Genomic DNA, 13,505 nt, shown 5'->3' on the forward strand with positions numbered 1-13,505 from the left:
GGGCCTGGGGGCTGGACCCCTGGGTCTGAGTCGGGAGGAGCCAGAAATGTAGACTGCAGGGCTGAGGGTCAGTTAGCCACAAGCCCCCCACTTCCTTCTCGCCACCCAGGGTTACCTGTTCATCTCGGTGCTGGTGAACTCCAACTCCGAGTTGATCCGGCTCATCAACAACGCCATCAAGAATGACCTGGCCAGCCGCAACCCCACCTTCATGTGCCTGGCCCTGCACTGCATCGCCAACGTGGGCAGCCGCGAGATGGGCGAGGCCTTCGCCGCTGACATCCCTCGCATCTTGGTGGCCGGGTGAGGCGCTGGGGACCCAGCTGCTGGGGCGGGCTAGACAAGCCCCAGCCCAGTTTGAGGGGCCGAGAGGTTGCGTCGCCTGCCCAGGTCTCCCAGCCGGGACGTGGGGGTTATGCTGGGCTTGGTGACAGCCCCATGCTTGTCCCCTATCATCTCACCAGTCTGACTTGGCCTTGTAAGGCAGCTCCCCAGCAAAGCCAGTGGGATGTCTGTCTAACTGACCTTTTTTTTTTCATATTTATAAATTATTGTTTATGTACCATAAGAAAAAATAAGGTCAAAAGTACAGTTAAAAAAAGTAGAAATTTGTTACTATTTATTAATAACTTACTATTCTTGGTAAGAACTAGAAAAATGTATTGTCCCAAATAAGAGACAGTCGAAAGGCTTGGAGAGTTTCCTAGGCATTTTCCTTTGACTCTCATACAACGTTGGTTACCATGTGGTATAAGATAAACCAATACAAAGAGAGTGAAATAACCTTTTTATAAAAATAACAGGAAGCACAGGCCTAGTAATGAGAAACACTGGAAATAAATATAATGATAGTGTTAGTCGCTCAGTCACGTCTGACTTTTTGCGACACTGTGGACGGTAGCCCACCAGGCTCCTCTGTCCGTGGAATTCTCCAGCAAGGATACTGGAGTGGGTGGCCATCCTGCAAAATGAATTAAATGACTTTTTGCTCGCAGGAATGAAGGGGCTATCACTGAATGTGATAAAACTTGCAAAATTCTTGATTGACCTTTAACATCTGGTAAAGAGGCAATGACCTTAAATTATGTCGGTGACAGCCTTCCAGAACTTTTGCCTCTTCTCCATTCATTCATTCAACAATCATCTATTGGGCATCTATGTGTGAGGCGCTGTGCTCGTTGCTGGGGACGTAGCCATGACCAGAGGCAGACATGCTTATCATCCTCCCGGTGTTCACGGTCCAGAGGTGGGAGATAAACATTGATTGAATAATTGCAGGATGAAACGTATTACTTCCTCTCGGAACCCTGCTGTGGGGTACAGGAGCCTAAGGGCATTTAGTGGGAGCATTTGAACTAGGCTGGGGGTCGGAGGGCTTCTCAGAGGAAGTGGCATTAGGTTGAGAACTGGGTGAGGAGGAGGAGTTGGCTGTGGAAAAAGGAAAGGCATGAAGGTCCGTGATCAGCCTGTGATCTTTCTAAAGCCGGAGGGCATTGAGCAATTATTTCTTGAGCACCTGCAAAGTCCCAGGCTCTGTTCTGGGCGTTGGGAGGCAGGAGGGAGCTGGGGGAACAGTTGTCCCCACCCTCAGGGAGCTGGCATCTGAGAGGCGCTCCAAAGAGCGAACGCATAGGCAGAGAAGTGAGTTGAGTTCAGACAGTGACAGCTACACTGAAGGAAAGAAAACAGGTGGCAGGATGCGGATGGGCTACTTAAGTCAGACTCATCAGGGAGGGTGTCTTCACGGAGGTGCCATGTACCTGGAGGCTGGAATGAGGAGGAGAAGACAATTAGAAGTATCGGAGAAAGTGTTCCAAGCAAAAGGAGCAGTAAGTGCAAAGGCCCTGGGTGGGTATGAGCTTTGTATTGGGTTGGCCAAAAAGTTCACTTGGGTTTTTCCATAGTGGTGTTTGGATTTTATTCTGATCGAAATGGGAAGCAATTGGTGTGTTTTGAGCAGGTAAAACCATTGCGGTTTTGAACTGGATTTTGCTAAGAGCATTAGCTGAACTGGATGAACCTGGGTATTGGTTTTGGGGCCCTTCAGCCTCTGGGAACAGAAGACAAAGCTTGTTCAAGCAGAGGCTCCAGAGGCCACACTTCAAAGTGAGGGTGACCTAGAAATAAATCCCCTTAGGGAGTATAGGCAGAGTTACCCCTTTCAAGTCTTGGCATGGAACAGGCCACAACACTGGTTTTCAGCCTGATTTTCCCTTTCCTGGATCATCCATAGATCTGTAAGCCAAGCTGTAGTTTAAAGTGATACACACAGCTAGTACCCTAGTGCCTGACAGATGCAAACAAGTCTTTTTCTGGAGAAAGCCACTTTCACCACAAGCCTCTATAATTTCCCTAGATGAAGCTCCAGGTTACATGAGAAGCTCACAGTTGAAAATCACTAAATGCAGGCTGCAAGGCGCCATGAAGGAGAGCCAGCAAAAAGAAAACGGAAAATAACAGTTGAATTGGAGTTTTCAGGGAATTCCGTGGTGGTCCAGTGGCTAGAACTCAGCATTGTCACTTCTGAGGGCCCAGGTTCAATCCCTGGTTGGGGAACTAAGATCTCACAAGCCACGTAATACAGCCAAAAAAAGAACTGGGAGTTTTCATAAAGAAAGTAAGTGTTTTAGTTTAGCAGCAGAGTAGACAGAACCAAAGCAGGGATTGGAAATAGGCAGAGGAACTGGACACGTTGATCAGAATGCAGCCCAGAGAAGCAAAGAGGTGGAAAAATTTAAGAGAGGCTAAGAGTCAAGGGAGATACAGTCTAACAACACCGTTTAGAGTTCTAGAAAGAGAAAAGGGAGAGAATCGTAACAGAGGCAGTGTTTGAACAGATGACAGCTAAGGAGATCCAAGAATCAATGCAAGAGCTTGATCCTAAGATTCAGATAGCCTAGAGACTGTAGGGGGCGCCAAACCTCCTCCGGGCTCCTCCCACACACAGGCCCACCTGCCTGGGGGCCTCCACAGGCTCTTGGCTCTGCGGGGAAGATCTGTGTAGATTTTTAGTGTTTTCTCGCAGTTTTCTGTTCACCTGGTGCCTTATCAGTGAGGCTTTCATCCTAAACACCATCCCCAGAGCTCCTGCGCTAGGTGGCCCTGGAGCACTGAACCCAGACAGTATCTGTTGTAGGATGGGGCTGCCCTGGCAGGAACATAAGCTCTCTGAGGACACACTTTGGACCAATTTGTCCACCACTCTGTCCAGTATTCTTGTCCGGAAAATCCCACGGACAGAGTCTGGCGGGCTACAGTCCATAGGGTTGCAGAGTCAGACGCAGCTGAGCTACAGAGCACACACGCACAGTCCGCAGTGCCGACAGGAGCGCCCGGTGCCCAGTAGGTGCTCAGATAAGCAGACGGTGACTCAGTGAAGGTGCAGAGCCATGCTTGCCCTGCCTGTGACCCCATGAGGTCACTGGGATGCAACCCATTTTGCAGAGGAAGAGACGGAGGCCCAGTGGGCAGTGAGGGCAGTAGCAGAGGGTTCCTGGGAGGCTCTTGTCGCCTCTCGCTGGACAGCCTTCCCAGGAGGGGTGAGAGGAGGAGGGGGTGTGCCAGGCTGGGGTCGCGCTGAGCCCCCCCACCCACTCTGTGTGCCTGCAGGGACAGCATGGACAGCGTGAAGCAGAGCGCGGCCCTGTGCCTGCTGCGGCTCTACAAGGCCTCGCCCGACCTGGTGCCCATGGGCGAGTGGACGGCCCGCGTGGTGCACCTGCTCAACGACCAGCACATGGTGAGGCCCCTGCCCCCACAACCCGCCCTACTCTGGGTACCCCCGGACGCCTGAGGCCCCCTGTCCCCGACACCACACCCTCCTGGCTGCCCGGGGTCCTGTCCAGTGTCCCCAGCATCCATCACTCACCCCGCCCCTCAGAGAACATCCAGCCTCTGTTTCTGACACCCAGAGGTTTCCCCCACATCCCAGCGCCTGCCCAGCCAGCGTAGAGACGCGGACCGCTGTCCCCTCCCCGATGCCCTAGTACCCCGCGGGCCCTGAGCTGCCTCTCTCCTGCCCCCGCAGGGCGTGGTCACAGCCGCTGTCAGCCTCATCACCTGTCTCTGCAAGAAGAACCCGGATGACTTCAAGACGTGCGTCTCCCTGGCCGTGTCTCGCCTAAGCCGGGTAGGTGTGGTGTCTGTGCCAACTGCAGGAAGGTGGCCCTGGTGCACCTGTCCCCTGGGCACCCCTCTGGTCCCCCTCGCTCTCCCTGAGAGACCACCTAGCCTGGCAGTTAAGAACGCAGGATTGGAGCGGAGTTCATCCCTGCTCGGCCACTCCCTGGCTGTGTGGCCCTAGGCAAGTGGCGTCACCTCTCTGGGCCTCACTGGCCTTATCTGTTCAACGGGATGATTCCAGGTGCCTGCCTCACGGCATAGCTGCTGTGAGTTAACCTGGACAGAGTGTGAGCACAGGGTCCAGTGCACCCGGAGCTCCCAGCAAGGGAGGTTGCTCTCCTGTCTCCCTCCTTCTTGCACCCTCTTGTTTCCTCCTGCTTCTTCTCTGGCTTCTCCTTCTCATGCGTCTTTCTTTCCCTCCTTTCTGCTCCTCACCACCTTTGCCCCTATCCTGGGCGCATGCCCTGAGGCTGCTTCTGTGTCCAGCTCTGTGCAGGCTGACACTGGAGACACAGATGAGTGAGACCCTGCCTTCAGGGGCTTCCTGTCCTGGTCGGAGGAGGGATGCGTTGCAGGACAGGCCAACTCAGGCACAGATGATCATAAAAGGGACAGTGTGTATGGTCATGGAGATAGCAAGGACGTTGTAGGCCCCCAAAGAAGGCACTCCACCCAGCCTAGATGTCCAGGAAGGCTTCCTGGTGGAGGTGATCCTTGCCTGAGTTGAAACTTGGAGTAACTAAAAACATTTCCTGAGCAGGTAAAGAGAGGCCTGGGTTCTCAGTCAAAGAGAACAAAACATCAGCTCATTCATTCAACCATATTTTTCATTCATTCACCACACATTCGAATAGTCCTGTGGGCCACGCTTGGTAGGAGAGGCACAGACAGTGACAGTGGAGGAGGGGCAGCTACTGTCATGGAAGGGGCTCAGAGCAGGATGAGGCTTGCCTCTTGGAGAAGGGGTTTTCACAGTTGCATAGGAGTTTGCTGTGAGGACAGTAAAGTCACACGCTCTTTCACTAATTCCCCCACCCCTTTGCTGAGCCCTTCTCTTGTCTGACTGTGTAGTAGGCCCAGGGACCCAGGAAAGGGTCAGACTCAGTTCCTGTTTCTGAGTAGCTTCCGGTGTTGGGGGACAGCTACAAGGGAGCGCGCTCCAGGGAGCTGGTGAGGTCCAGCTGCTAGTGGAGGTGGTCCAGGTGTTGTGAGGTACCGAGCTGGCGTCAGGCATTCACAGAAGGGGATCGATTGGCCAAGATTCCCTGCCCACCCAACACCAGCTTTACTTGGAAAAATCGACCAGTCCTAGCTTGGATCCACCCGGTCACACTCTGTGTCCCCAAGGCTTCCTCACCACCCTCCCTGAGCCTCCAGTTTCTGCTCCATAAAGGTTCACACTGTGACAGCCGCCCCTCCCCATGCCCCTGCCCCTGCCCGCCCCTCTCTGCCCCCAGATCGTCTCCTCGGCCTCCACTGACCTCCAGGACTACACCTACTACTTCGTGCCAGCGCCCTGGCTCTCCGTGAAGCTCCTGCGGCTGCTGCAGTGCTACCCGCCACCAGGTACCAACAAGCCCACACGGGCCGGGGTCTGGGGGCCTCCGACCCCAAGGCTGGCCACGGGGTGGGGCACCAGGGGTCTGTGTCCAGATTTCCCAGAGGCTGGCCTGGTGCCTCCAGCCCCTGCTCTGAGGCTGCAGTGGGGGCAGTGCCGAGCCCACGGCCCACTCAGGCGCTGGGACGAGTTTATTGTTCGAGACAGTGAGGGGCCGGGGTGCAGGGCACCTGCAGCAGGGAGCCCTCCCCCCAGCACAGGGAACGGACAGATCGCTGTTTGATTCCCCTGCTGTGGGCCAGGGGCCCTGTAAAGCCAGACTCATGCCCTGGCCCTGGAACGTCAGGGCTCTTGTCACCTGTCTCTTACAGATGAGGAAACCGAGGCTTGGAGAGGGGGGCCTTGCCCAGGGTCACCCAGCAGATCAAAGGGTAACTCCAGGCTGTGTGGTAGGAGTCAGCATAGCTCTGTTAGGGGTTTTCACGCCCTCAGTGCTCGTGGTCACGAGCGCTGGTGTGGATGAAGGGCCTGCAGTGAGCAGGTGCTGTACCAGCGTGGCCTGCTGCCCCCGCAGAGCTGGCGAGGGGCAGCCATCTCGGAAATGGGGGCTTGGAGATGAGGCATCTTTCCAGGCCCTGGGCAGTGACAAAGAGCAGAGCCTGACCCCTGAGTCCATGCACGTAACCCCTTCCCGCTACCACATGGGCCGGGCTCCCTCGGAACATCCCGATCCTCGGCTGTCTGACCTCACAGAGCAGTTTCGAGCACCTATGCTGAGGTGCTCGGCACATAGTAGGTCCTTGAGAGACAGTGCCTTTCTATTCAGCCAGGGTGCTGGGCGCCTGCTGGGGATGGTGGCTGGTGTGGCCCTGAATCTTGCAGCCCGTGTGCACACACTGTAGCAGAGTGTATGATGAATGTGACACAGAAGGCCCTTCTCAGCCTGTGAAAGCCAGGGATGCATTTGGTTGTGAATCCCTGGGGAAGGCTCTTCCCAAGCTGAGCTGCTTTGCTCACCCCTTAAGAAAAGGTACAGCTGGAGCCTAAGCCCCACCTCATAATTTTGGGGTGTGCCCAGGGCGGGCTTAAAAACTACAGTCCAGGACTGCAAATTAACTGTGATTACAACTGTCGTTTTTTTTTTTTTTTACGTCTGTCATTTTTTGCCCCACATCTGGAATAGTTGTGCCTCCCACTGCCTGGTTTTTAAAAAACAGGAGAATTTTGTGTTGTGGTGTGTCAAATGTTCTGGATTCGGCTGATCGCTCCCTGGGTCCTTTAGCTGGTTTTCTGTCTCGTGAATTTTCTGATAGATCTGGGTGCCTCATTCTTTGCTGGAACAGTTGCCAGCTGTTCTGTCCACTTGGGGTCACCTCACAGGCAAGGAAATGGTGGTTCTCCGGGTTTTGTGAGCTCCTGGTTGGCAGCTATCTCAGGCGCTCAGACCCATCCTTGAGAAGGGCCGGGTTTGGGGGTGTCTCTAGGGAGGGTTCCTGGCGCTGTCTTCGCTTTGTGAGACTCCTCCAGGGCCTGGGTGCTACAGCGGGGGGAAAGGGGGGCTCCCAGGGTGCTCCCTCTGGCCCAGCAGAATCAGAACAGAGCAGGACGAGAGCCCAGGTCTGGGGTCCTGTCCTCTGTCAGCTTCCTCGTGTGGCCTGGGGACCCCAGAAGGGCTTGGGGAAGTCAAGACCCCAGCCTGAAGCTGCTGGGCCCGCCCTCTTCCTCTGGAGGACAGGGGCCATGGCGTGGCCTCTGCCCCCTGGCAGGGGGCCCGGGCCTGCAGGGAGCTCAACCCGGGGCGTGCCCTCTGTTTCCTCAGAGGACGCGGCCGTGAAGGGGCGGCTGGTGGAGTGCCTGGAGACCGTGCTCAACAAGGCCCAGGAGCCGCCCAAGTCCAAAAAGGTCCAGCACTCCAACGCCAAGAACGCCATCCTCTTCGAGACCATCAGCCTCATTATCCACTACGACAGGTGCCTGCGGGGGCCAGGCTCCCGGGTCCTAGGGGACGGGGTCTGGGAACGTGACTTCGAGGTAGGAGGGCGATGTGGTTCTGGAGTGTTGCCGTGACTCGTGGGCGCTGGCCCCTTCTGCGGGGCAGAATTCCTGGCTCTCCGTATCTGGGCTGGACAGCCCAGGTGTCAGGTCCCCAGCATGGCTATGACTGGGACAGGGCGGGAGCTCAGAGCGGGGTCCTGAGGGGGACGCGAGATGCGTCGGCTGGGGCCAGTCCTGCGTCTCCTCAGGTCAGCTGTGTGTTCTCACCGCCCCCACCTGCCATCTCTCCCTCTCGCGCCGGCAGTGAGCCCAACCTCCTGGTTCGGGCCTGTAACCAGCTGGGCCAGTTCCTGCAGCACCGGGAGACCAACCTGCGCTACCTGGCCCTGGAGAGCATGTGCACGCTGGCCAGCTCCGAGTTCTCCCACGAGGCGGTCAAGACGCACATCGACACCGTCATCAACGCCCTCAAGGTGCAACTTCTGGGAGCCTGTCCTGGCCACACTGACCTGGCCTATGGCTCCTCTGCTCCCTCGGAGCGGCTTGGGGACCCAGCGGCCCTGGGTGACCAGCCCAGGGAGCCTAGAGCACACTCTACCTGCTCTGCTTCCTCAGACGGAGCGGGACGTCAGTGTGCGGCAGCGGGCGGCTGACCTCCTCTACGCCATGTGTGATCGGAGCAACGCCAAGCAGATCGTGTCAGAGATGCTGCGGTACCTGGAAACGGCCGACTACGCCATTCGTGAAGAGATTGTGAGTCCTGGGAGGGCCAGGCACCCAGATTCCAGGGTCTCCAGGTGGGGACCTGCCCAGACGTGGCGAGTCCACACCCCCAACTCCCCTGCCTGGGGCACACACGCACGCCCGACCTTCCCTCTGGCCGGCAGGTCCTGAAGGTGGCCATCCTGGCTGAGAAGTACGCCGTGGACTACAGCTGGTACGTGGACACCATCCTGAACCTCATCCGCATCGCGGGCGACTACGTGAGCGAGGAGGTGTGGTACCGCGTGCTGCAGATCGTCACCAACCGCGACGACGTGCAGGGCTACGCTGCCAAGACCGTCTTCGAGGTCAGCGCCCCCGTCTCACCCCATGATGGGGCATCAGGGCAGAGCCAGGACAGCTGGGGCTGTGGGGCCAGCTGGCTCGGGCCTCATCCTCAGAGGGGCTGGGCCACCACGAGCCAATGTGAGGGTCAGCAGGGCACAGGGTGCCTGCTGTGTAGTCACTGGTCCCTGAGTGCCGCCAGTTTCCCGAGCCTTCCACCCCAGACAAGAGGGCCCATTCAGTTCCGTTTTATTCTCTGTGTGAGCTCAGTTTAGTCACTTAACTGCTCCGTGCCTCAGTTTCCCCAGCTATAAACCCACCCGCAGCAGGCACCAGGCTTCGGCAGTTAATAGGAGTCAAGGGCTCAGTGGAGCGCCTGGCACATGCTGAGCACTCCTGAGCCAGGATGCTGCTGCTCACCGCTGTCCCCACCTGCAGGCGCTCCAGGCGCCCGCCTGCCATGAGAACATGGTGAAGGTCGGCGGCTACATCCTTGGGGAGTTTGGAAACCTGATTGCTGGGGACCCCCGCTCCAGGTGAGGGGTCTGGGGCTCCAGGGCCCACCTGGGGTCCTGGGAAGGGTCCCTCTGAGGGAGGGTGCACCTCCCGTGGGGGCTTCTAGGAGAGGGTGGTGGAGCCGGCCGCCCACCGACATCCGCCCACTCCCGCAGCCCCCCGGTGCAGTTCTCCCTGCTGCATTCCAAGTTCCACCTGTGCAGCGTGGCCACGCGGGCCCTACTGCTCTCCACCTACATCAAGTTCATCAACCTCTTCCCGGAGACCAAGGCCACCATCCAGGGCGTGCTGCGGGCCGGCTCCCAGCTGCGCAACGCCGACGTGGAGCTCCAGCAGCGGGCTGTTGAGTACCTCACCCTGAGCTCGGTGGCCAGCACGGACGTCCTGGTCAGAGCCCAGTCCCCACGTGCCCCGCCCCTGCGCCTTGCCCCTGCTCCAGCCCCAGACCAGCGCTGACGCCCGTCCCTGACCGAACCTTGCAGGCCACGGTGCTGGAGGAGATGCCACCCTTCCCCGAGCGTGAGTCATCCATCCTGGCCAAGCTGAAGCGCAAGAAGGGGCCGGGGGCCGGCAGCGCCCTGGATGACAGCCGGAGGGACCCCAGCAGCCACGACATAAATGGGGGCGTGGAGCCCACCCCCAGCACCGTTGTGAGTACCCGGGGGCTGGGCTGGGGGCGGGGGCGGCTGGCCCGGCCAGGCCGGCCCCTTCTCACCTGCCTCCACGTTGCCTGCAGTCCACACCCTCGCCCTCCGCCGACCTCCTGGGGCTGCGGGCAGCCCCTCCCCCCGCGGCACCCTCGGCCCCCTCGGGTGCAGGCAACCTCCTGGTGGACGTCTTCTCCGACAGCCCGGCTGCCCAGCCCGGCCTGGGGCCCAGCCCCGAGGAGGCCTTCCTCAGGTACTGGCCTTGGGCCCAGGGTGGGCCCCCTTTTCATCTGCCCCCCACCCCAGCTCGCCCTCTCCCTGAGCCTCGTGTCTGCCCTGGCTGCCGCCTGCCCCAGTCTCCCCCCTCGCTCCCTCTGGGCCTCTCTGGGCTCTCGCTGACCCTGGCCACCCTGTGTCGTCCTTCCCTGTCACCGTCTCAGCCTGCTCTTCCTTCTCCTTCTCTCCTCCTGTCTCTCTCTCTTTCTCTCTCCGCCCTCTTGCTGCCTCTCTGGGACTGGCTGCCTGCCACGCCTGTCTTCTCTTGTCTGCTCTGGGATTGGATGGCCCAGCGAGCTGGAGCCGCCTGCCCCTGAGAGCCCCATGGCTTTGCTGGCTGACCCAGCTCCAGCTGCTGAGTAAGGGGTGGCCTCAGGGGGTTGGGGGGCAGACTCTTGTATCCCCCAGGGAGGGTTAGGGGACTGGGAGCTCTCAGCAGGCTCTCCTGATGAGCTGCAAGGGCTTGGGAGTGAGAATCAGGGCCGTCTGGTACAGGGTAGGGGGGTGATGGCTCCTGCCAGGGTCCTATTCCCATCAGAGGCAATTGCCAGTCTTATTGAGGGGCTCTGTGGGGAATCCAGGTATATGGATTCTGGGCTTCTGTTCCTTCAGGGCTTGCTGTCTCCCACCACTAGCTCTGGGCCTTGACCTCTAGCCCCGCAAGCCCCCTCCCATCTCCCTCTTTTCCCATCTGCAGCCCAGGTCCTGAGGACATTGGCCCGCCCATCCCAGAAGCTGATGAGCTGCTGAATAAGTGAGTTGTGGGTGAGGTTGGGGAGGGAAGTAGGGACAAGTAGGGAGCACAGAGCAGAGCCCAGGCAGGCACCATCATCCTGACCCCCCACTGCCCCATTCAGGTTCGTGTGCAGGAACAATGGGGTCCTGTTTGAGAACCAGCTGCTGCAGATTGGAGTCAAGTCAGAGTTCCGGCAGAACTTGGGTGGGTACTGGGGGCAATGGGGTGAGGTTTCCAGGAGACCCCGGCTCGGGGAGGACATGGAAGGAACTCAGATAGAACCCTGCCTCTCACCTCCATTCCCTCAGGCCGCATGTATCTCTTCTATGGCAACAAGACCTCGGTGCAGTTCCAGAACTTCTCTCCCACTGTGGTTCACCCCGGAGACCTCCAGACTCATATCCTCTCGGCCTGGCCTAGCCCCGCCCCTCCAGGTCTGCCTTCCTGGCAGCCGGGAAACAGATCCAGATCCCTGTTTGGCCTCCTTACTTGTAGAGCCTGAGCCCATGGTACTTCTCTGAGATTTAGCATCATCTGTAAGAGGGAGTGGGCCTCTTTCCCAGGACAGGAGAGGACACTGACATGACATGAAAGGGATGCAGGAGGTGTTATTTCCTGAATCCCACATGCTCTGGGCCTCAGTTGGTCCCTGTTAGGCCCCTCCGCCGTGTCCTAACCTTGTCTTCCATCGGGCTCCACACCCGTGATTCCAGTGCCTCGGCCAGTCGCTTGGCCTCTCCGAGCCCTGAAATTCCTTCAGTGAAATGTGGACCCTCCTCTCCTTCTCAGTCTTGTTTTGAGAATCAGTGTGGCTGGAAGACCCTGGAAGGGTGCTGGCATGAAGGAACTGCTTGAGCAGTGTCAGTCCCCTGTCCCCCTTCTCTTGGCCTCAGTTTCCACAACTTGGAAATTAGAGTGATTATACCCCAAAATTTGAAGACCATTTTAGCTTTTTGTTTCATTCATCATTTCCAGAGACTTCCTTGAGGCTCAGCTTTGTTCTGGGCAGGGGCGGGAGGAGAGAAATAAGGCCCCAACTTGCCAATGGGTTGTCGACACAGATAGATGGTAGTAACACTGATTGCTACCATTTCAGTGAACTTACCATGTGCCAGACACACTGACAGGTACTTGTGGGAGATTATTTCATTGACTGCTGAGGACACTTATATCCATTTCGAAGATGAGGCTAAGAGAGGTTAAGTGACTTCTTAACCTCTAAGAAGAGCTGAGATTCAAGCCCAGGTCAGCCTTCAGAGCCAGGGCATGACCTGTGCCTAATGGAGGTGGCTGAGCCCACTGTGGAAAGCCAGAGGCACCCAGGTCAGAGGTTTGGATTAGGAAGGACTTTGGAGCTGGTTCATGTTGGATGAGCCCGGGATGGCAGGGCTGGGGGCGCCAGGGAAGTTCTGAACCATCAGGTGATGGTGAAGTCCTCGAGCCCTCGTCGGCTCCCCTCCATTCCTCCCCCCTCCCCCGCTCGCGTTTCTGGCTTCCTTGACCACGGGCGGGCACAGCTGGCCGTGCAGACCAAGCGGGTGGCCTCGCAGGTGGACGGCGGGGCGCAGGTGCAGCAGGTGCTCAACATTGAGTGTCTGCGGGACTTCCTGACGCCACCGCTCCTGTCGGTGCGCTTCAGGTGAGTCAGGAGGCGGGGCGCTGCCGGGTGGGCGGGGCCTCCAGGGCGAGGGCGGGGCCTGACGAGCCCTCCCTCTCCCGCCAGGTACGGGGGCGCCCCCCAGTCCCTCACCCTGAAACTCCCAGTGACCATCAACAAGTTCTTCCAGCCGACGGAGATGGCGGCCCAGGACTTCTTCCAGCGTTGGAAGCAGCTGAGCCTGTGAGCCGAGGGCGAGGGGAGCCAAAGCCGCCCTCAGGGTGGGCGGGACTGGGGCTTCCAGATCCCTGACTTGGACCTTTTCCTGCCCCTAGCCCCCAACAGGAGGCCCAGAAAATCTTCAAAGCCAACCACCCCATGGACGCGGAGGTCACTAAGGCCAAGGTGAGAGGCTAGACAGGAGAGGCACGGGGGCTACCATCCCAGTCCTGCCTCACTCTCCTCTCCCGAATTCTGGGATTTGGGGTACGGTGGCTGCTCTACTTGAGCCTGTTTTCCCATTGGTAAAGTCGGACTAATTTCCACTTCCAAGGGTTTGGGGTAACTGGCATGCTGCTGTCTGGGAGCTAACAGAGATTGGGCCCCCCGCCCCCTTAGCTCCTGGGGTTTGGCTCTGCTCTCCTGGACAATGTGGACCCCAACCCTGAGAACTTCGTGGGGGCTGGAATCATCCAGACTAAAGCCCTGCAGGTGGGCTGTCTGCTCCGGCTGGAGCCCAATGCCCAGGCTCAGGTGAGTGGTGGTTTCCAAGGCCTTCTGCTCTTTGTGCATTCTCTGCCCTTCTGTCTTCCTCTCCCTTTTCCTCCCTGCTTTTTGTCTCTATATCCTTTATACCCTTTGTGACCTTTTTTACCTTCATCGTTTCCCTCTCTTATATCACTTTTCTGACCGCTTGATCCTTTCTCATCATTTATCTGCCCTGTGTCTAACTCTCCTCCCCCGGCTCTCCATCCTCTCTGCCTGCCCCCTGAGTCGCCCTGTCCCCACTAG

General features: G+C 58.2%; 1 protein-coding gene across 4 annotated transcripts in view; it reads left to right on the top strand.

Moving 5' to 3' along the window:
* AP2A1 (adaptor related protein complex 2 subunit alpha 1) overlaps window positions 1-13,505 on the top strand; it is a 28,060-nt gene that overhangs the window by 14,118 nt on the left and 437 nt on the right. Inside the window, exons 4-23 of one of the 4 annotated variants that reach the window (XM_061389082.1) lie at window positions 110-303; window positions 3,610-3,739; window positions 4,028-4,129; window positions 5,580-5,688; window positions 7,500-7,650; window positions 7,980-8,148; window positions 8,291-8,428; window positions 8,563-8,745; window positions 9,161-9,258; window positions 9,394-9,625; window positions 9,721-9,888; window positions 9,975-10,138; window positions 10,455-10,520; window positions 10,859-10,915; window positions 11,019-11,101; window positions 11,206-11,294; window positions 12,412-12,536; window positions 12,621-12,737; window positions 12,830-12,899; window positions 13,113-13,247. In XM_061389082.1, coding sequence (XP_061245066.1) covers window positions 110-303; window positions 3,610-3,739; window positions 4,028-4,129; window positions 5,580-5,688; window positions 7,500-7,650; window positions 7,980-8,148; window positions 8,291-8,428; window positions 8,563-8,745; window positions 9,161-9,258; window positions 9,394-9,625; window positions 9,721-9,888; window positions 9,975-10,138; window positions 10,455-10,520; window positions 10,859-10,915; window positions 11,019-11,101; window positions 11,206-11,294; window positions 12,412-12,536; window positions 12,621-12,737; window positions 12,830-12,899; window positions 13,113-13,247 — 2,580 coding nt within the window. Of the gene's footprint in view, window positions 1-109; window positions 304-332; window positions 1,830-3,609; window positions 3,740-4,027; window positions 4,130-5,579; window positions 5,689-7,499; window positions 7,651-7,979; window positions 8,149-8,290; window positions 8,429-8,562; window positions 8,746-9,160; window positions 9,259-9,393; window positions 9,626-9,720; window positions 9,889-9,974; window positions 10,139-10,454; window positions 10,521-10,858; window positions 10,916-11,018; window positions 11,102-11,205; window positions 11,295-12,402; window positions 12,537-12,620; window positions 12,738-12,829; window positions 12,900-13,112; window positions 13,248-13,505 lie in introns of those variants that run through there. The other 3 variants (XM_061389080.1, XM_061389084.1, XM_061389083.1) reach the window with 3 other exon arrangements.

Source organism: Bos javanicus, chromosome 18 (assembly GCF_032452875.1).
Source record: "Bos javanicus breed banteng chromosome 18, ARS-OSU_banteng_1.0, whole genome shotgun sequence".
NCBI classification, from domain to species: domain Eukaryota; kingdom Metazoa; phylum Chordata; class Mammalia; order Artiodactyla; family Bovidae; genus Bos; species Bos javanicus.